Source organism: Phaseolus vulgaris, chromosome 6 (genome assembly GCF_051622355.1).
Source record: "Phaseolus vulgaris cultivar YP4 chromosome 6, ASM5162235v1, whole genome shotgun sequence".
In the NCBI taxonomy this organism is placed as follows: Eukaryota; Viridiplantae; Streptophyta; class Magnoliopsida; order Fabales; family Fabaceae; genus Phaseolus; species Phaseolus vulgaris.
Window position 1 is genome coordinate 14774399 of NC_143503.1, and position 21594 is coordinate 14795992.

General features: G+C 36.1%; 1 protein-coding gene across 1 annotated transcript; it reads right to left on the minus strand.

The window, feature by feature from the left end:
* Nucleotides 1-19437: 19437 nt before the first annotated feature.
* LOC137833317 (uncharacterized) lies at nt 19438-20285 on the minus strand. The gene has a single exon (XM_068641673.2). It carries the CDS (start codon nt 20076-20078, stop codon nt 19755-19757), a length of 324 nt encoding a protein of 107 aa, XP_068497774.1. The 5' UTR covers nt 20079-20285; the 3' UTR covers nt 19438-19754.
* Between the last annotated feature and the right edge of the window lie 1309 nt (nt 20286-21594).

Consider the following 21594-nt stretch of genomic DNA (forward strand, 5'->3'; position numbering starts at 1 on the left):
CCTCTACATTGCCTGGGGCTACATCTTCTCTCCCCTGAAGGCACTGAGGACTTTTCACTCTATCCCGCCTCAGAACGCGCGAGGGCGTTGAGGTCTTTTAACTGGTGCCTCCGATCGCCGAAAGACGATGAGGACTTTTAAAACTTTAACTGATACCGCTAATCGCCGAAAAGCGATAGGGACTTAAAACTTTTTAGAAAGCATGCAACATAACTTCAACTCGCCTTAAATCACATATAAGTGACAAGGTCTTTCTTCAAAACTTTCGGAAAAACAACAAGCATGCAATCTAAAACACTTTAAACTTTGAAAACTCTTCTTTATTGGGTGGCCTCATTAAAAACCCTCCTTAGGGAAAAAAGAGTGCCCCCTTCAAACTGTTTTAACAGAAACATTGCAAAGCTCTTCGTGTTTGTTTTTACTTACAAAGTTTTTAACTGTAATACAACTTGAGGTGCGTGGCGTTCCAAGTGCGAGGAATCGCCCCTCCTTCTAATGTCTCTAAGCGGTAGGCGCTGTTCCCGAGTGCCTCGGTTATCCTGAACGGTCCCATCCACTTAGGCGACAACTTGTTCTCCATCTCGTACTGGTGGGCCTTCCTCATCACCAGGTCGCCTTCTTTAAACTGTCTTGGCATCACCTTCGAGTTATACCTTCGCTCGAGCTTTCTTTTCACTGCCTCAGCCTTTACTCTCGCCTCCTCCCTGACCTCATCCAGCAAATCCAGATTCAGCCTTCTTTCCTCGTTCGAGTCTTCTGCTACAATATTTTGGAATCTCGGCGAGCTCTCCTGGATTTCCACTGGAATCATTGCGTCGCATCCATAGACAAGGCTAAACGGGGTCTCATGGGTTCCTGACTGCTCGGTGGTGTGGTACACCCAAACTATACGGGGTACCTCCTCAGCCCACGATCCCTTGGCTTTCTCTAGCCTTCTCTTCAAACCTCTCAGCAATACCCGATTGGCTGACTCTACTTGGCCATTTGTCTGAGGGTGCTCGACGGATGCAAATACTTGTTGAATTCCCACCCCTTTGCACAGCTTCTTCAACAGGTGACTTGCAAACTGAGTCCCGTTATCTGACACCAGGCGCTTGGGCACACCAAACCAGCACACGATGTTCTTCCACACAAAGCTCTCGATTTTGTGTGCGGTGATTTGGGCCACTGGTTCCGCTTCAATCCACTTGGTGAAATATTCAATTGCCACCACCAAGTACTTCATCTGCCTGACCGCCAATGGGAAAGGTCCCAGAATGTCGATCCCCCATGTATGGAACGGCCAAGGGCTGTAAATCGACTTCAACTCCTCGGGAGGCGCCTTGTGCCAATCGGCGTGCTGCTGACATTGCTTGCAGCACTGTGCATACTTCTTGCAGTCCTCCCTCATTGTAGGCCAATAGTAACCTGCACGGAGGGTTCTTGCGGCTAGAGCTCGACCCCCGACGTGACTTCCGCATATCCCCTCGTGAAGCTCGGCCATGATTCTTGCACATTTCTCTCCGTGCACACATTCCAGGAGTGGGTGTGTGAACCCAAACTTATACAACTCGCCATCAATCATTGTGAACTTGCTAGAATTCTTCTTTATCTTTCTAGCCTCCGTCGGATCTAGCGGGAGAAGGCCATCTGCCAGGCATCGTTGGTACTGTGTTATCCACGTGTCTGGCTCATGCGTAGCGCAGACCTGCGTCATGTTCACCCTCTCTCCCTGACATGCTCTTATTCTCGGCGATCTCAAGGTCTCCTGAGTCAGAGACCTGTGACTCCTCGCCGCTTTCTCCGCCGACTTGCTTATTTGGAGAACCAGGTGATTTGCCACAAATGCTCTAGGCGTCTTCAGAGTTTCTTGGATCACGGTCCTCTGCCTACCCCCTTTGCCCGAACTGGCGAGCTTAGCTAGCAAGTCAGCTCGGGCATTCTGCTCTCTGGGCACATGCACCACTTCAAAGGAGACAAAGGAACTATTCAACTCCTGCACATACTCCAGGTAAGCCGCCATTTGTGGATCTTTGGCCTGGAACTCGCCTGTTACTTGTCCCGTGACCAGCAGTGAGTCACTCTTAGCCATCAGCACCCTAGCTCCCATCTCCTTAGCCAGCAAGATTCCGGCGATCAGCGCCTCATACTCTGCTTGATTGTTGCTGGCTTTGAAGGCGAACCTCAGGGATTGCTCAATCAGCACGCCGTTGGGCCCTTCCAAGATGACTCCAGCACCGCTACCCTGCTGGTTTGATGACCCGTCCACCGAGAGCACCCAACGGAAATCATCCCCCTCAACTCGTGTCGCTTCTGAAGAGAGTTCGACCACGAAGTCAGCGAAGATCTGCCTCTTGATCGGACCTCGGGGCTCATACTTGATATCGAACTCCGACAGCTCCACCGCCCACTTCACCATCCTCCCAGCTACATCGGGCTTCTTCAGAACCTTTTGGATGGGCAAGTCGGTCATCACCAGTATTGTAAAACTGTGAAAATAGTGGCGCAACCTCCTCGCCGAAAATACCACAGCCAGCGCGGCTTTCTCCAAGGCCTGATACCTCACCTCCGGGCCCTGCAGCACCTTGCTGACGAAATAAATAGGCTTCTGAGCCTGGTCCTAGTCTTGGGCGAGCACCGCACTTACCGCCCTCTCAGTTACAGCAAAATACAACCTGAGGGGGGTTCCTGCCAGCGGTTTGCACAAAACCGGCGGGCTCGCCAGGTACTCTTTAAGCTTGACGAAGGCCTCTTCACACTCCTTCGTCCAGGCAAACTTGTTGTTTCGCCTTAAACACTGAAAATACGGATGGCCCTTCTCTCCGCTGGCTGATACGAAACGAGATAGGGCGGCCATCCGACCTGTAAGTTGCTGCACTTCCTTCACGGTAGCCGAGCTCCTCATCGCCAAGATGGCAGCACACTTATCAGGATTGGCTTCTATCCCTCTTTCAGTCAAGAGAAATCCCAAGAACTTCCCCGCCTCCACGCCAAAAATGCACTTCTCGGGGTTCAGCTTCAATCTGAACTTGGCGATTGTGGTGAACAACTCCTCCAAGTCCGCGACGTGCTTGCTCTTCTCTAGCGAGGTCACAACCATGTCATCTACGTATGCTTGCACATTCCTCCCCAGCATAGGTGCAAGTACTCGATCCATCAACCTCTGGTACGTGGCCCCCGCGTTCTTCAGCCCAAAGGGCATCACCTTGTAGCAGTAGCACGATCTCTCGGTCATGAAGGCGGTCATCATCTGCGTGTGGAACGTGGTGAGATGTGCCTCAAGATCCTCCACGCCGGTAAAAACAGCCTTCACGGGTACCACACTCGCAGGGATAGGCGTGTCCGTAATTGCCTGAGCGAAAGGCATGGGAAAAACGCGAGGCGGCGTCGACGGCGCGACCTCTTCAGCGACTGAGCGCCCTCGCTGCTCGTGAAGAGCTTGGCGCAATTCCTCAGTTACCTTGCTGAGCTCTTCATTCCTGGCCTGAGAGGCGACCAGGTCCTCGTGCATCTTTGCCTGCTCTATGCGCGAGGCTTCCACATTCGCCTGCAGCGAACGCATGATCTCCACCATTTGCGCCATGGTCATGGCGCCTTCAGCAGCAACGAGCGCAACTGGACTTGAACGGTTGCTACTCATCTTTCTCATGAAAATTCAACAGATCACAATGAGCGACGAATAACACCTCCTTCAGCAACGACTGATCCAGCAATCAATCGGTCAGAACTTCGTAAACTCCGAAGAACTTCAAGAACGTGAACTCAAACAGCAGAAACCTTCACAGAAACTCGCGACTTCACCACAAAACCACTGCTTCTCCAACAAGCTCCCGATTCACTAGCCAGAAACGCAAACGAACAGGAAAAGCACCGAACAACCGATTGAAAACCGCGCGAACAGCAAGAAACTCCAAGAAAACCGATCGAAAGCTCGAACAAACGATGGAAGACCTCACAACACCGATCAAAACCCAAACGAACGGTAGAAACTTCGAAACCACCGAACAAAAACTCGAACGAACGGTGAAAAAAGGTTGCACCAGCACACAACGACACAGGAACTACAGGAACTCCAAGAACTCACGCTGTGGATGGGAACAAGTTTTACACGGCCCCACGGTGGGCGCCTGATGATCCTGCCTGTTGACCGGGATGCAAGAACCTTGCCTCGTCAAACCTGGATCGACTTCTGCGCCGTGTTAGCCTCCGCTGCGGCCGATCACGCTCCGACGCCCAAGTCAGCGACTGAACCACCAAATACTAAGAGAAAACTTAAGAACTCTAAGGAACCGTGCAAAATTCTCTCTCAGCGTACTCAAGTTCTCGCAAGCGTAAAGAAGTAATATAAACGTGCGTACCTCAGAAGTCCGTTAGAATCTCTTATATACCTGTGCACTTTCTCTCTCCCGACAGTTACACATCTGGACACGTGGCTCGCATCCAGCTGTACACGTGTCACCATCTGGAGCATCCTTGACTTGGGCGCCACTTCTTACTCTTCAGGCTTTTGGCTAAGTTACTTATGCAGGAAACAACTCAGGGCATAGCTGCCTTGGAGCGTGATCTCTTTTGAGTGGCGAGTTCGGGTGCCTTCGTACACACCTTCCCTGTGGTCTCGCCGGCCGCCTTCATGATCTATTTTACTTGCTTCACCGTGTATGTTTAGGTAAGCTGCCTCCCGACCTCATCATCTGGCTAGCTAGGAAATGACCATCTGACTTCGTCTTCGGCGATGTCCTTGTTTCGGCGATCTCTAACCACTAGGTCGTCTGGGTTCGCATCCGACGACTTCATCTCAACACGAGCCCGGAGCACGTCAACTTAATAATTGGCGACCACACGATCCCCCCGACTTCCTTCCCTTCTACCAGCCATGGGCCCTGCTCAACACGCCTACATAATAGCTCGCTGCCACATCATCACTTCCGACTACCAGGACGGTACAACTATGTTGAAGGAAGAAAAAGTAAGTTTTTGCCAATGTCTAAAGGGTGTGAAAGTGTCTATGCAAGACCTGAAGCTAATTGGGTTGAAGTCTCATGATAGTCACATCTTGATGCAACAATTGTTGCCAATAACTGTCTGTGGGATTTACCGAAAAATGTTAGACACACCATAACCCGTTTGTGTTCATTCTTCTCTTTCATTTTTTTTGTAAAGTCATTGATCCGCAAAAAGTTAGATAAACATCAAGATGAGATTGTTGTTATCTTGTGTCAATTGAAGATGTTTTTTCCTTCGTCCTTTTTTGACATTATGGTTCATTTAGTTGTGTATTTGGTAAGAGAGATTAGATTGTGTGGACCGGTTATGTTTTCCCCGTGTTATGTTTCATGAAGTAAGAGAAAGAATGCCCAATCATTTTAAGCAGACAAAAAGGGGTAATATTTCGGACTCAACACTTGCCACAAAAGCGAAGCCAAAGCGCTCCACTAACAATTGATTAACAAGCATGTCAATATCCACAATAACTCTAACAAAGAAACCTCTTATCTTATTCATGGTACAATCATCTAAGGAAATAAAAGTTCTAACCCCTAAAGAAAATGACTTTTGGATGCCAATAATACCTTACACGTGTCTTCCAAAAGATAAGGAAAATTCGTAAAAAATCTTGCTTAGAGGAATAACTTTCCAAAAACCCAAAGATTTCCATGCCATATCAAACTTTTTGCAAACATCCATATGAGTAAGAGGTCTATATCCCTTGGATTAAACAATTCTTCCAAGGAGATGATTCTTGCTCTCATCCAAACCAGCAAGGTAGACAAACTTCTTAAAAAATCTGGACAAAAACCATATCCCCTTTTATGCATGGAGCAAGTAACTAAGAAAAGGGAATGTTGCACCCATTATGCAAAACTTGAGTGAAGGTTCTTCTTTGCACCACAACCAGTTGTGAAGACTTGAATTTCTTATCAAAACCATATTCTTTCAAGCGATCCCAAGGGATTTGATATCCCTCAAATTCTTGCCCCATGGATCCTAAAACACCCACGAGAAGAAGTAATAAAAAAAGCACAATCACAAAGAAGAAAAAGAAACTGAGAGAAAAACCCTAGAAAATTCATAGGGAAACAGAAAAAACACTTGTGAATCGCTAAGCACGACAGAGAGCCTAAATGCGAAGGATAAACTTCAAAGCGCTTAGCAAGAACCAACCTGACTAAAGCGGAAAAAAAATGAAAAACTAGAAAACAAAATACTAGGAAACCAACGTTGATCAAACCCCCAAACAACATATGGAAGGAGGGAAGAGAAACAACACACCAAAAACAGAGCAAAGCAAAGAAATTTGAAAAACCAAGATCTTAAGAACTTAAGACTAGCTTTTAAGAAAATCAAATTCTCATTCATTGAAAAGTGAGTTGTACTTAGACCAAGGGGTATTATTTACAAATGCCAAACCCCTCAAAACTTAATGACACAAAAAATGTGAGACTAACAAGTTAGTGAAGTCAGACCCATGAGTCCCTAAAGCTAGAGCCCCATTTTAACCTATTTTAGGCTTATTGTACTTGATGTGGGACTTCGTGCTTCATAGATGTCTCTTCATGTTTTTCTTGGACAAAATTGACTATGTTTCCTAGGGTTTTTGGCTGAATTTTCAAGTTCGAATTGAGGCTCATTTAAGACCTAAAACTAGTCCACGTATACATCTACAAAATCCTATAATTACAAAGTAAGAATGCACACCTATACAATTTGTACTAGACTAAAAGGAAAGAAAAAAAGAATCTTAGTATGGTACTCTTAAAATGTAGAGTATTTTTTCTTGAGACTTCATCTTCTTCTATCCTCTCAGTAAAAGGTTTTGTGGCTAGATGATTTCCATCACCGCCCCTTTTAAGATCTAGTAGACTTTGTATTGGTGAAAGTTCTCAAAAAGTGTTTTAACAACTGTATTCAACCATCCCATTTCTAAAATTGACCCTTTTATTTGAAGTTAGACATATATATATATATATATATATTTATTTATAATAACTAACTACATATGAAAATAGTAAATATATATATATATATTTATATTTATAATAATAACTAACTACATATGAAAATAGTAAAAAGTTTGACTAACTAATGAAATAACCATTTAATAACAAGAATGAGTAGATGTTATCATGTCAAAAGATAGACGACATTGGACAATCTTCGCTAGACATGTTCTATCATCTAATGAAAATCATGAGTAAATATTAAGGCATCAAAAGATAGATGTCGTTGAACGATCTCCACCAGACACATTCTATTAGATACATTAACTAGGCAATGGTATAAATGATTGTATCGATAAGGACCGTACGACTGATGTCATGTCTCAGGACCTATCACTGGGCTGACCAAGATCGTGGCCCACATCAATGGACCGACCGACAGCATAAATACAATTATGCTCAAGCTAGATTAATCAAACTAATCCACGATTAATAACTAGGTAATGCATCCCTAAACGCGGTCCAACTTCCTAACCTGGCCCAATAAGGAAAGGCCACCAAAGGTAATATAAATAGCACACATTCCAAGGTCCAGGTACGTCATCATCTACAGTGCTCTGACAACCGAGCACCGAACACCTTTACTAACTTAAGCGTCGGAGTGCCTTCTGCAAGTACCCTCCGAATCTGGATTATGAGAAAAATGAGAAATGAGACGAGTGAAGAAGAGTTAGGAGCTTGCGAGGAAGGAAGTTGAACTACAATCCGACCGACCGGAGGTAGAAAAAGAATTCTCTTAATAGTTTTCTGGACCCCAACCCCATTCGAGAACAATGATCAACTAGATGAAGAAGATACAAGACGAACTTAGCACAAATAATATAATTATTTTTTCAGTAATCTCAAACTACAACAAACATTCAAGTGATAAATAGAAAATATTTTACGAAAATAATTATCGCGCAACTGAGTCACTCTCATCACCACACTAAACCATTCTCAACACAAAGCCTCTCTCATGAAAATTAAATAAATCAAAAACAAAGGAAGGACTCCCATGTTGAATATTCCAAACCCACGATTCTAGCAAAAGTCAAGCAAACATTCCCAGAATTCATTAGGCATTACTTGTTGACGAAGAAGATAGTTGAAGAAAAGAAAGGCAAATAGTGAATTGCATGTCATACTAAGAACGAGGAGACTCGTGAATTCAAAAGAAGGAGAAGGATATAAGAACTGTCATAAGAAATTAACATGAAAAGAAAAGGTCGATTTTTTTTTTTCAAGAAGATTTTTTATGTCAATTGCTATTTGATCTAATATATATATATATATATATATATATATATATGTATGACTGGCGATGTAACACCCCATAATTTACATATAACTATTACAATACCGGTTCTACATATTTCTATACAAGCTTACAGTTTTTCAAAACATTCCTAATACGTGATTAAGACATATAGAAATACAAATATTTACAATATAAGTTTCAAAATCAACGCCTTAAAACTCTTTTGATCCTCAGATACCTGTAAGATCATCTGCTCGTGTACGTAGTACAGTCATCGCAGTTCAAACACAATAAAAAAAAAGCAAGGGTAAGCTAGTGAAAATAGAATTTTATAATATACGCAATTAAATCAAAAGAGAAAACCAAGTTACATGATCAATTTCTCAAATTATACAATCTTCTTCAAATCCCAACATTAAAACAATCACATAGATCTCACATGGATCTACACATCCAAGATATTCAACAAACAACGTCTTCCGGAAGACCCGTATTAAGTAAGTCCTACCAGAGACTAACACCTGATCCAAAGATTACCAGCGAATCCAACAGAAAGGATCAGGGTAAGTTCAATACAACCCAAGCCGTGCATCTCATATGTCACGGTGTGCATGAACTCCCCCATCAGCTTCTCACCACCTGATATCTTAGTCTATGTGACTTAGATCATCAGTGAAGCTCGGAGATCTCTGTTACCACATAGGCATCAATACTTAATACACAGCAAACATCAGTCCATACATTATCCCAAATGTATGAATTCAATTTCATACCATTTCGTCATACAATATCATTCAAAAAGTTATCCATAATATTCAAAAGTTTATTTGACATAAGAAAATAACACTTTAATACTAAATCATCAAAATTCAATATTTCCTCAAATTTAAATAATATATAAACAAACAACCCAATATAAATAAACACACAACATCCCTGCAAGATAAATTGAATATTGGGACCACGTCCCTTCTGCATTCAGATCTTCTATCTTAGGGTGCTATTAAAAATTAAATTTAGCTTCCCTTACCTCAATTGCTTGCTTTCGAAGCAACTTTTAAAATTTTATTCCCCACCGTTTGGATAAGCTTCAAGGTTTACGGGCCTAATGCAAATTATCCAAACAGAACAAAATTTCAGTATATAATAGAATAAGTTGAGAGGATTAAACTTCTCAACTGACCCACAAAGATTGATGACTAAATCCTAAGGAAAAACAGAGAACAAAGGATATTTAGAGTAAAAATGAACTTACTCTGTTTGAAAATCTGATCGGGTAGAAATGTTCCTTAACTCCTCTGCTACAGCGTGGTATGATCAGATTCTAAAATAGATGAGGTATAGAGTGAGAAATTTAGAGAGAAGGTAGAAGGGAGAGATGGAGAGAGAAAGAGAAAGAGGTTTCGTGTGTGTGGGGGGCAGGGTCTCAGTTTCTGTTTTTTTTTTTTTTTTAAGGAAAAGTTGCTGTTAGAGGCGAACTTTTATTGATCATAGTAAATACATACTAAGTTATTTCAATAAACAATTAACATAAAAAGAATTACAATTACAAAATCATCATTATATATTTTTTATTTGTGATTTCAGTTTCATTTTACTAATATATTTTCTTCTCTGTTAAATTGCAAAATTTGATGATGATGATGATATATATAAAAGTAACGTTACTAATTATCGTGGCCTTGGAATCCATGGTTAAATTAATATCAGCATCTTGGGATTTAAGAGTATTTAGAATAACTCCAGGAATTTATTCCATATCTTGTAAACAAATATATAGTAATTTGAAAAGCCTAAGGATCAAAGCTTTTCTTATAGTTATCATAAAAAAACTGATCCTATAAGAAGTGATTAATGTGATGAATAAGATGAATCAAAAGTCTAAATAGAAGAGAGATCTACATCAATGGATAATCCAATTGATATCGAAAAAGATATTAAGATTCTCAAATTGATCTTTTTTTAGTGCCAAAAGCCTAACTGAAGACTGTCTTTATTCACGTAGCAAACGTCCAAATTTACTTTCACATCATATTACAGGGCATGAATTTTATTTTAAAAGTATTATTAGAAATATATTTAGAATTTTTTTTAAATATTTTAAAACATAATTTTTTTTCTCATAAAGTAAAAGTTAACTAATGCATAAGTTAATTTATAAAAACTGTTTTATATAATTTATCTCCTTTTTATTTTTAATTTATGTATAACTGAACTTTAATTTATAAAAAAGCTCTTTTAACTTTTCTCTTCTAAAAATATTTATATAAAAAATCATTCAAATATTTCCATATGTAATTCATTAATAATTATTAAGTATATATTGTATTAGCTTTATAAATATATAACATATAGAATATATATATATATATATATATATATATATTAACTAGGATAAAAATATCATATGTTTAATATTTTATCTAAGAAATTTATGTTAGTTAAAATTATTAAGAAAACAAATATTATCCTTTTGAATAACTAGAAAAGGAAAAATAATTGATTTGATTGAATCTAAAAGCTCAATGGACATTGTCACAAAAGGAAAAAGGCGCATCTGACTACATAATTTTTTCTAATAAGAATTCCATTAAAAAATATGTAATAAAAATGAAAATCAATAATATAGAGGTTCATCATATTTGACAAGTGAAATAAGCGAGTTAATGCTTTATTTGATTAACTTAAAAGTTATATCGATAAAGTTTGTAATTTATTTATTTTTTATCATTATATTTATTTATATATATATATATATAACTTCAACGAAAAAATATTGAATATTTTTTATTGAAGTATTTTTAGTATTTGTTGAATTACCTTTTAATATGTTATGCAGTATAAATTTAAAAGAATTTAATGTCAATAATCTCTTTATATGACATCCTTCATTTTACTAATACTTTTTATCTTTTAAATTATAAAATTGGCTCTAATATATATATATATATATATATATATATATATATATATATATATATAAAAGGATAAAAATATTAATAATATATCATATGTTAATATTTTATTGAAGAAATTTATGTTAGTTAAAACTGTTAAGAAAAGAAAGTATTATCTCTTTGACTAACTAAAAAAAAGGAAAAAAACAAATTGAGTTGATTGAATCTAAAAGCTCAATGGACATTGTCATAAAAGGAAAAAGGCAAGTGACTACGTATACTTTAATAAGAGTTCCATTAAAAGGTTATTTAATAAAAATGAAAACTCAAATATATTATTGGTTGATGGTAACATAAATAAGTTAGTTAGTACTTTATTTTAGCTAGCTTATAAATTACTTTTATTAATACGTCTCATCATAAGAAAAATTCATTTTAACTATCAGAAAAAAGTGGGGTTATAAAAAAGAAGTCACTAGCATGTGTTACTCAAGTTGGACACAAAAATAAATCTCAAATATTGTGTTCACAAAGGAAACCTTTAACTCACACTAAAAATTATTAAAATAATAATAATAAGTTAGCGTCTAGAATTAGGACACAAAGTAGATGCAATGAAAAAAAATTAAGTGACAAAATAATATTGAGTCTAGAATGGGGACACAAAGTGGATGTAAGTTAATAATAATAATAATAATAATAATAATAATAATAATAATAATAATAATAATAAGTTAGCGTCTAGAATGAGGATACAAAGTAGACACAATCAAAAATAAGTTGCAGAATGATACTGCATTGAAAATGAGGACACAAAGTGGATGCAACTTAATATCTTATTACATTTAGCGCAGGTTTAGGCGACACTAAGGTGATGTGGATTTTTTTGTCACATTAGCCCACGCTAAGTTATTTAATGAGAAAATAAAATAAAACATTAAAACATTTTTGTTTCACATTTTCATTTTCTCACTCTTTCAATTTCTCATTTCTAATTATTGTTGGAGATCTCACATCGACTAGAGATTAAGATATTTCATAGTATATAAGTGGGTGCAAACCTCATCTTATAAGTCAGTTTTATGAGGTTAAGTTATGCTTAAAGTCCACTTTTTAATATGGTATAAGATCCATTCCGATTGCTTGTTGAGCTTATCAGGTCACCCGCTATCAGGTTGTTATCAGACCACCCTTAATATATAGTTCCACGCACGAGTTGGTAGCCTCAACGTGAGGGGGTGTGTGGAGATTCCACATCAACTAGAAATTAGGACATTTCATAGTATATAGTGGGCAAACCTCACCTTATAAGTCAGTTTTATGAGGTTGAGATAGGCTTAAAGTCCAATTTTTAATAATTATTTATTTTTATATCCATTTTAGTGTCCCCTAAACCTACGCTATAGTTAAATAATATATTTTTCTTTATGTAGGCTTAGCCAACACTATCTTATAAATTTGTGTCCCATTGGAGGCCATCTCTAATGCATAGTCACCAAAATATTAGCTGCCATTTATATTGGGACGCTAAGTCCACACTAGCCCCATGTAGCATCTCTCTTTTGCTCTTTGCGTCGCTCTTTTGGGGACTTTATCATCATTATTTCTTGTAGCGTTTGGAAGGAAGAAAGATGATGTTACACAAAAAGTATTTGACATTGTTAAATACTATATGTCCTTGCGAGACGATGACATAGAATTACCTAAAAGCATCAGACGAAGAAGGTGCTGAAAAGACTATCAGTCTGTCTTCACAAAAAGTTTCAGACGATGTCTCAAAGGAACTCGCCAAACGATGTTCAAACTATGAAAGAGTTATACGAAAGTCTCACAAAGTATGGTAGATTACATTAGAACTCAATGGACCAAACTCATTACACATTGTAGGAAAAAGATAACACAATTGACAAACAATGAAAGTTCAACAACGTGTCTAACAAAAATCAAGTCATATATACATGACAAACAATGATGTGCGTTAGACGATCTTCAAGGGGAAGTTCACAAACTTAACATTTTCATTCTATATATTTCCAAATGATTATCAAAATTTCCTATACTCATTTTGATATTAAGAATTCATTGAAAAATAATTAAATCAAAACGAACAATTGAAATCGAGAATAGAATGTGTGTTTCAAATTAATTTGAAATACAGGACCAACCGATTTTGTGAAAATAAATGTGCTTTAATATTTCAAGAAAAAAATATATTTTCATAAGTGATCATCAACTATTTACGAATACATTTGTGCTTTATTGATAAAATTTAAGTATGTATAAGAAAAGATTTCCAAAAACAAAGTATATGTTTGATTATGTATTAAAGATTTTTTTGAATTATATATAAACTAGATTAAATCTATTTGTGCCTGAATGTTTAATTTAAGTTAATTTGAAAATTCTTGATAATACAATTTCTAAATTAATATATGAAAATAGAAAGTATTGATGATTAGAGATACTCAAAGAATTTTTTCTTTGCAATACTCTTGCTTTAATATAAATATTATATTGATTGTTGAGATTCACGAAGGGTTTCCAAATTTGTTTTAGGAACTCAAAGATGTGTACAAAGTCAACATCCATAGTTTCCATATTTAGCGTCTGATTGAGGAAACCATGAAGCTGATGAGCGAGATCTGTGAAATCAAGCATTAACACGTCATTCAGACATTACTTTGAGAAAACACATGCAACAAATTTATCCTGAAAGTAATCATGTGTCAAAGACGTATTCAGAGTTCATATAAGAACATTCCTAATTCAACATCTTATACAAGAATGAAAAATATTCAATATGAAGAAGTGGAGAACGTGAATCAAGCTTTTCCAAATATACAACGTTCAGATGAATCACAAGAAAATAAATAACTTAAAAGAGCTTCAACAAAATATCAAATTGAGATGACGTGAAGATTACTTTAAAAGGAAAAATTTCCTAACTCATCATCTACTACATTTATGGAGACATAATGTGATAAAGATAATTGAAGATTTAGTCACAAAATGTTGAAGAGTTAATGTTCACATCAGAAGATTAAAAGGAAACAATTCAAATTGTTTCATACGCTTAAGGATATGCAAGATTCAATCAAAGCAGAAGTTAGCATATTCAGTGTCTGATGAGAAGAATATGATGAACAATGCACACTAATGAAGAATATGATAAAGATATTCAAGATTAAATATTGAAGAATGAACTTCCACATTTGAATTGAAGAAGAGACGATTCAAAATACATTTAAAGTCCAAGATGCATAAGAATCAATTAGATTAAAGAGTTTGCATATCCAACGTCTAACGACTATGTGAACAAGAGAAAAGTTCAAAGCTTCAACGATCATAATCTGAAAGTTATATAAAGACCTTGAAGATGAAGAAGACACACAAGAACACGAATATACAACATGATCAAAATTTGTAGTTTGCATAGTCTTACTCTATTTTTATTTCATACTTGCTATTTAAAGCACTTATACTTTAGGGAGTGAGCCATACATTGTAAATCCTTCATTGCGTGAAGATAATCCTGTGTGCTTTCATTGTTTCTATTAGATTGAGAGTGTTTTGGTCTCAAGAAAGATTAAGTATGGTTACTTAGAGAGGTGTAGAATACTTGTACATGGAGATTTGTAGAATGCTTGTACTTGGAAAGGTGCAAAATACTTGTAGATGGAGATTTGTAGAACACTTGTACCTGAAGACGTGTAAAATATTTGTACCTTGAGAGGTGTATAATACTTGTCTACCTAGAGAGGTGTATACTTTTATAAGTAAAGACTCTTAAGCAAGTTGCTTGATAGAACTAGACATAGCCCGAAAATTAGGTGAGCTAGTATAAATTTTGTGTGTACTTCTCTTTCTCTCTTTTATCTTTAAGATATTGTATTTGTTATGATAACTTTTGAGGTACTTGAATAGAGTCTAACTGTACCTTCAATTTTGATAAATATAAAAGTGTTTAATAAAATACTTTAAAATAATTTATATTAAAAGCTCATAGTTTATATTTTTTTCATTATTACCACTATATTTTAATATTTATAACCCATATTATCCTTAGTATTTCATTTCACTCAAAAGATATTAAATAGTTATTTTAATTGTTAAATCATTTTTAGTATTTGATATATTATTTTTTTAATTTGTTATATGGTAAAAATTAAAAAATATTTAACATTATAGATGAAGTAATTAATGTTTCTTTATGTGATATTGTGTGAAATTACACAATGAAAATCAATAAATAAAAGACTTACATTAAAGAAAAAATTGTTTTAGCAAGGGTTTACTTTTACATTATCTAGGGTTAAAATCTTTATTAAGTTATTTATCCAGGGTTGCAGTTTCCCCCGCTAAACCATTCACGGGGAACGTGTTCCCCAAAGTTTTTTTAAACCTCATAAAAAGTCTTTAAGAACCTCCGTAAAATACCATAGGTTTCAAAACCTCCATTAAATACCAGGGGTTTAAAAACCTCCATAAAATACCATGAGTTTCAAAATTTTCGTAAAATGACTTGCCGTTTGAAAAAAACCTTCAACCTCATTTTTCACTATCTCTAACAATCCTCCTAATTTCTCTCTTCCACTATAGACACGCTGCTCTCCGCCACAGGCTCAATGGCCGTCGACAACATTCCTAGCAAGGAATCACAGTTCAATCACACTTATGTTTATTATATCTAAGGAGAAGAAACACTAAATAAAGCACTATCTTCTTCTTACTCCAATATTGTTTCTTCCATCACCTTACTGCCCCAACTTGGATCACAGGTTATTGTTACCTAGCTAGACAACAATTGGTGTTTATCACTGCTTTATATATCCTAAATAATTGTATTATCTATCAGATGTTGACTTCAAAGTCATGTGTGTTCTTGGCTAAAGATTGCAAGAACATATTGCAAGGAGAAATTAACTTTATTACTTCTCACTTTCACAGGAAATTAATTATTAGATGCATTTTAAAATAAAGACCTTAATTTAAAATATTTCAAAAATTATGAGAATTAAATATTGTTCCTGCCGGTTGACCGAGAAAATCTTCGTGCGTGGCTCTAACTCGCGAACAAGGACTCCTTCGTCTTCAACTCAGATCTCCGCCTTACGCCGCCGTGAGTACCTGAAATGAAGTGAGCAAAGGGCACCCTCGCGGCCGTTTGCACTCCGACGATCAAGTCAGCAAGCAAGAAACATCAAACACCTCCGTATCCGAGCACCGTAACTGAATGCTCTGAAGGTGTGTAACTGAATCGTAACTAACTTTCTCTCTTTCTCTCTCTCTCTCTCTCTCTCTCTCTCTCCAACCACTCGTGCGTACAGTGAGTAAGCGAGCGAATGATCAGAAAGTGTGTAAACTCTGGGAAAACGTACCTTGCTAAGCTTTCAGAAAAGCTTATATACCTTGGGTTTCAGTGCTTACTGTCACGTGTCCCTCTGACTTAACCGCAATTCCACGTGGAAGGCCTTACAACGCTGTAACCCATCTTAGGGAAATTCCAACGTGTAAGTTTTCCTTCCTCGAAGTGCATCTGGCGCGAGGGGTGACTACCTGGGTGCCAACTCATGCGCCCCAACTTCTAGTCACTCGCCCTGGGAGTGTATCTGCCTTCCTCTCGTACCATGCACATGGTTCACCCCTAGGCGTGGCCCTCTCCTGGGTCGTATCTGTCCCAGGGATTCTCCAGGGGTGGCGTGGGTACTTCACGAGTCAGGTTACTCCCTACTGGTACGGGGACTATGGCCTTGAAGCCACCTTTCTCTTCTCTTTATTACCGTTCTGAGGTACCGGGGCCCGAGGCCTCCTCGCCCGTACCGTGACCTCTGACTGTGCCGCCCCCTCCACGGTCTTCCCTACCCGTGGGTATCGGGGGGTGACATCAATGACGCCTCAACACGACGACGCCCACACCTGGCGACGCCCAAAGTGGTCAACCTATTGACTTTCTCCCTCGGGCCCTTGGTGGGTCCCACCATATGTTTGACTTTGACTTTGACTTTGACTTTGGTCAACGCCCGGGGACGAGTCAGTACAAATATTAATAATTATAACTAAAACTAAAATTGCACATAAAATATACATACATCAAAAGTTAAAACAAAATAAGTCAGGTTTTTTGAAGCATGAGCTCGTAACAAAAAAAGGAATTATATAAACCAACTACCATGAATAATAAAAAATATACAAATACGATTGAAATACTTATTATCTAAGATTAGTTGTTGAAATATTTATTATACAAGGTTATTTTGCTGAGTTTTTAAAATAATCTTTTCAAACTTTAGAAAAATTATTTGTGATGTAAAGTACACTTTCAAAAATTTAGAGAATTTAGTTACAAAATATATTAAAACTACTTAGTTTTTAATTATTTATTTATTGATGTTTAAGAAATTTGTAGTGTTTTATTGAGGTTTAAATAAATCTTTGAAATTTAGTAAAGGTTAAAAAAAAACCTCTGTTATTTTGAGGAGGTTTTAGAATAAACCTTTGAAATTTAAATAAGGTTAAAAAAACATCCATTATTTTGATGAGATTCTAAAATAAACCTTTGGAATTTAACGAAAGTTAAAAAAAAACCTCCGCTCTTTTGCAAAGGTTTTAAATTAAACCTTTGAAATTTAACGAAGGTTAAAAAAATCTCTATTATTTTGCTGATGTTTTAGAATAACCTTTGGAACTTAATAAAAGTTTAAAAAAAACTATGTTAATTAGATCAATTCCTAGAATTATATTAACCTCGGTTAAATGATCTCCGTTAAACATTTTTTTTCTTGTATAGTATAACAATAATTTAACTAGAGAAATTAGAATATTTCAATTTTCAAAAGTAAATAAAAGTACTATTTTTTTTTAATAAGAGTTTAATTATTTTTAAAATACTTATAATTATAATTATATAACAATATATTTTTATTCAAAAAACACAAATTTTAGTTATATAAGAAAAATTATGTATTTATATCTTTTATTTCAGTTTATATGCTAGATCTAGTTTATCTCCTAATTCTATCAAACATTTTTAAGTAAAAAAGACAGTTTATATATCGATTTAAAAGGTATAAATTAGAAACCCTAAGTTTGAATTTTTTTTTATATACAATTAAGAGATTATAAAGGAAAATGCATTGACTCCTAAAAAGATAATTATTATTATTATATATATATGTCAATTTGACAAGTTATATATATTAATAATGAAAATGAGAATTAAAATGCAAATGTTGAGAAAGAGAGTGTTGTAATTGTTCCTTAAACGTACTCCAAATATATAAAGTGAGCCAAGTTGAATTCCACCTACTCATGCCACTTCATTCTTAACTATATCCCAATTCATTATTTAATTTGTTCAAATGGTTTTAATTAATTATTTCATGATTCATTATAAGAGAACACAACCCAATATTAGGAATTGTTCTGTGGGCATGCAAAGGAGAACACTTTTGAAGGTTTAGCTTTAAGAACACATATGAACCGTGATCAAACAAGTGGTTTAAAACCAGAATCATCTAAAGTGGTCCATTATGCTTTTATATATCAATGTTTATTCATGAAGCCATTAACAAGAGAACAAGTTTTCTTTATTTTTTTTTAATAATATTTTTTATGTAATAATTGAAATTTGATGTTTCAGACTAGATAATATGTTAAGTTTTATAATGATACGATCTTTTATAAAAAAAAATTAAAAAAAATAATAAAATAAAATGTACAACCAAAAGCCAAACCCTTTTAAATGTTTTCCTCTTTCTTTGCAAGGTGTGAATCATGCCTGCATAATTCAAAATGCTCAATAATATATAAAAAAAAAACTTTTTCCTCTTTAGATAGAAAGACAAGAATCTGGCCATATATTGCAAATTTTCAGCACTTTAAAAGTAGTCCTCTCTAAATTATTTTGAGAACATGACAAAGAAGAATTTGAAGAAGAACTTAATTGTTCATTCCTATCACATATATGTACTACTACTCTATAAAAGATTACTAATATCTTGGCCAACCATTTATGTTGGAAGTTAAATTTTTAAAATCATAATTTGTTTTTATATCAGACAAAAAAAAACGATTTAATGAAAATATTAGGGTACTCTAACCCATTAAAAAAAATCTTAATATATAATATAATTAAGAAAATTTTAATCTCCTAATCCTCAACAAAAACTAGTAAAAATTGTTCCAACAAAACCATAATCTGTGAAATGTTTTTAGAGAAGCTTTTATAGAAAACATGGTTTGCAGATTTCAAGAGAATAAAACACATAATAACCATCACTAAATTTATTTGATATGATCCAAAGTTTAAAGAGAGAAAAGATAATAAAGGAAAATAGAGGAATTAGCCATTCCAAACACATGTAGTTCTTCTTTAGTAACATTGACACATGTGAAAAATTCTTTCACATGGACTCTAACCAAAGGTAGGTCACATCTTTTGGGTGATTCATGCAAACACCAATACCAAGTGTATCTGATATGATCCGAAGTAGGAGGGGAAAAAAAAACAAGAAAAAGGGAAAATTGATGACAGAAGAAAGCTATGATCCAATCTAATTCATATAGTCCCTAGCTAGAGAAACCAAAGCCAACCAATTACAAAAGCTACAAATATAGTATATTCACATAGTAATTGACTTGCTACATCAAAATTGCATATCTCATGCTGTCATTTACCATAAGATGATTCATTTCAGAAATCTGAACAAATTCACCAGACACCCAAACCCCATCTGAGCCATTGGCTTGAGGATGAGACACACATGAGAGAATTGATATGGGAGCATGAAGAATGGTATATATAAGAGAGATTCCACTCCAACCATGCTCCCTTCTTCCTCTATCATGTCGAAACATGGCTAGTTCAACCTCGTTTGCAGCCTCAAACATGTTCTCATCAGCCACCCTTGAACTCTTCTTTGTGTTTTGGAGTTTCCTAGTGACCACAGTCAGAAGATGCCACATGGCTCCAATTACAAGAGATTGGTCTTAAGTTTTTCCAGCAGAAGTAATAGACCTGAAGTAGTATATGGTATGAAAGCTTGTTTTTGTGTTGTAGAAAGAAGAGGGAATTGAAGGAGTTGGAAGTGGCAATCACTCTTTCTGAACAAGGCTTTTGATATAATGGTAATTTGGTGGTGGTGTTGGTAGTGCTTGTGGTTATCAGAAAAGGTTTATGGGTTCCTTTTGGTTTTAAAGAGGGCAACTATCACTACCATTTTCATTTCCCATTAATGAAAACTGGACCCCATCAAGCCCAACTTGCCGACAAAGCTGCCTAACTGTACAAAAAAGTGTGATCTTTACTTTTGAATTTGGTTTTACTTTTGTTTGAGTTATACTTGTACATTTGTTACCCAATGTAAACAAAGAGATGGTTTTGGCACAAACACTTGGAGGAATTTTAAGGTATTACTTTACAATTCAATTGGGTGATATCAAGTTGAAGGGGGAACACTCACTACTGCAGGAAACTAAAGACAAAATGTTTAGAAGTAGATCTTATCAGGACGTATTATGGCCAATCATTGGATCAGTAAAATCATCAGAGAATCGTCACAGCCGTTTGATGAATGATCTTTAGAGATACACATTGCATCAAAAGTGAAATTAATCAGTGCATTGGCTATGATACTTTGGTTCTTTTTTTTAACCTACAGTTCTCCACTGGTTTATTCTTCTTTTTACTTTTCTAAATTTCTAAATTTATTCTTGTGGTGTAGGATTGCTATTAATTGTCAAGTCTGCATTTCATATTTGATTCTTCGAAACTTGGAGATTTTTTTTAGAAATGAAATATAAGAAGTGATCCTTATCTCTTTAACCACAATCGTAACGGAATTCCAAGTTTTAAACTGAACAATATTTCGAATGTGGTGTTTGATTTAGTGATGTTATCTTAATAGATTTGAGGTTGAAATATTGGCGTCGTTCGTGAAGATCGAAAACTCGTTCCCTTAGTTCTTGATTGAGGAACTTGTTCTGGTACGTTTAATGTAATTTTATATCGCTTAGGAGTCAAGACCAATAACAATTTATATATACCTTCCTCCTATAACCCTTTGAAATGTTTTTAAGAACAAAATCGTGACGGAATTCCGTGCTACAAAACGAACAATACCTCGGATGCAGTGATTGACCCTAGTGATGTCATCTAAACACGGTTCCAAAGATGAACCCTCGTTCCCTTAGCCCTCGACTGTGGGTCTTGTTCTGGTACGCTCAATAGTCCCACATAACTTAGAAGTTGAGGCCAAGGGCCATTCAAATACACCACCTTCTTCCCTTAACCCTCTGATACGCCTTTTACGGACAAAATCATGATGAAACTACTCTCCTCCCTTAATCCTCTGAGACGCCTTTTAAGAACAAAATCGTAATGAAACTTCAACTTCAAAAGCGGACAATATCTCAAATGTGGTGATTGACCCTAGTGATGTTATCTAAAGAAACTTAAGGTAGAAACATTGACGTCGTCTAC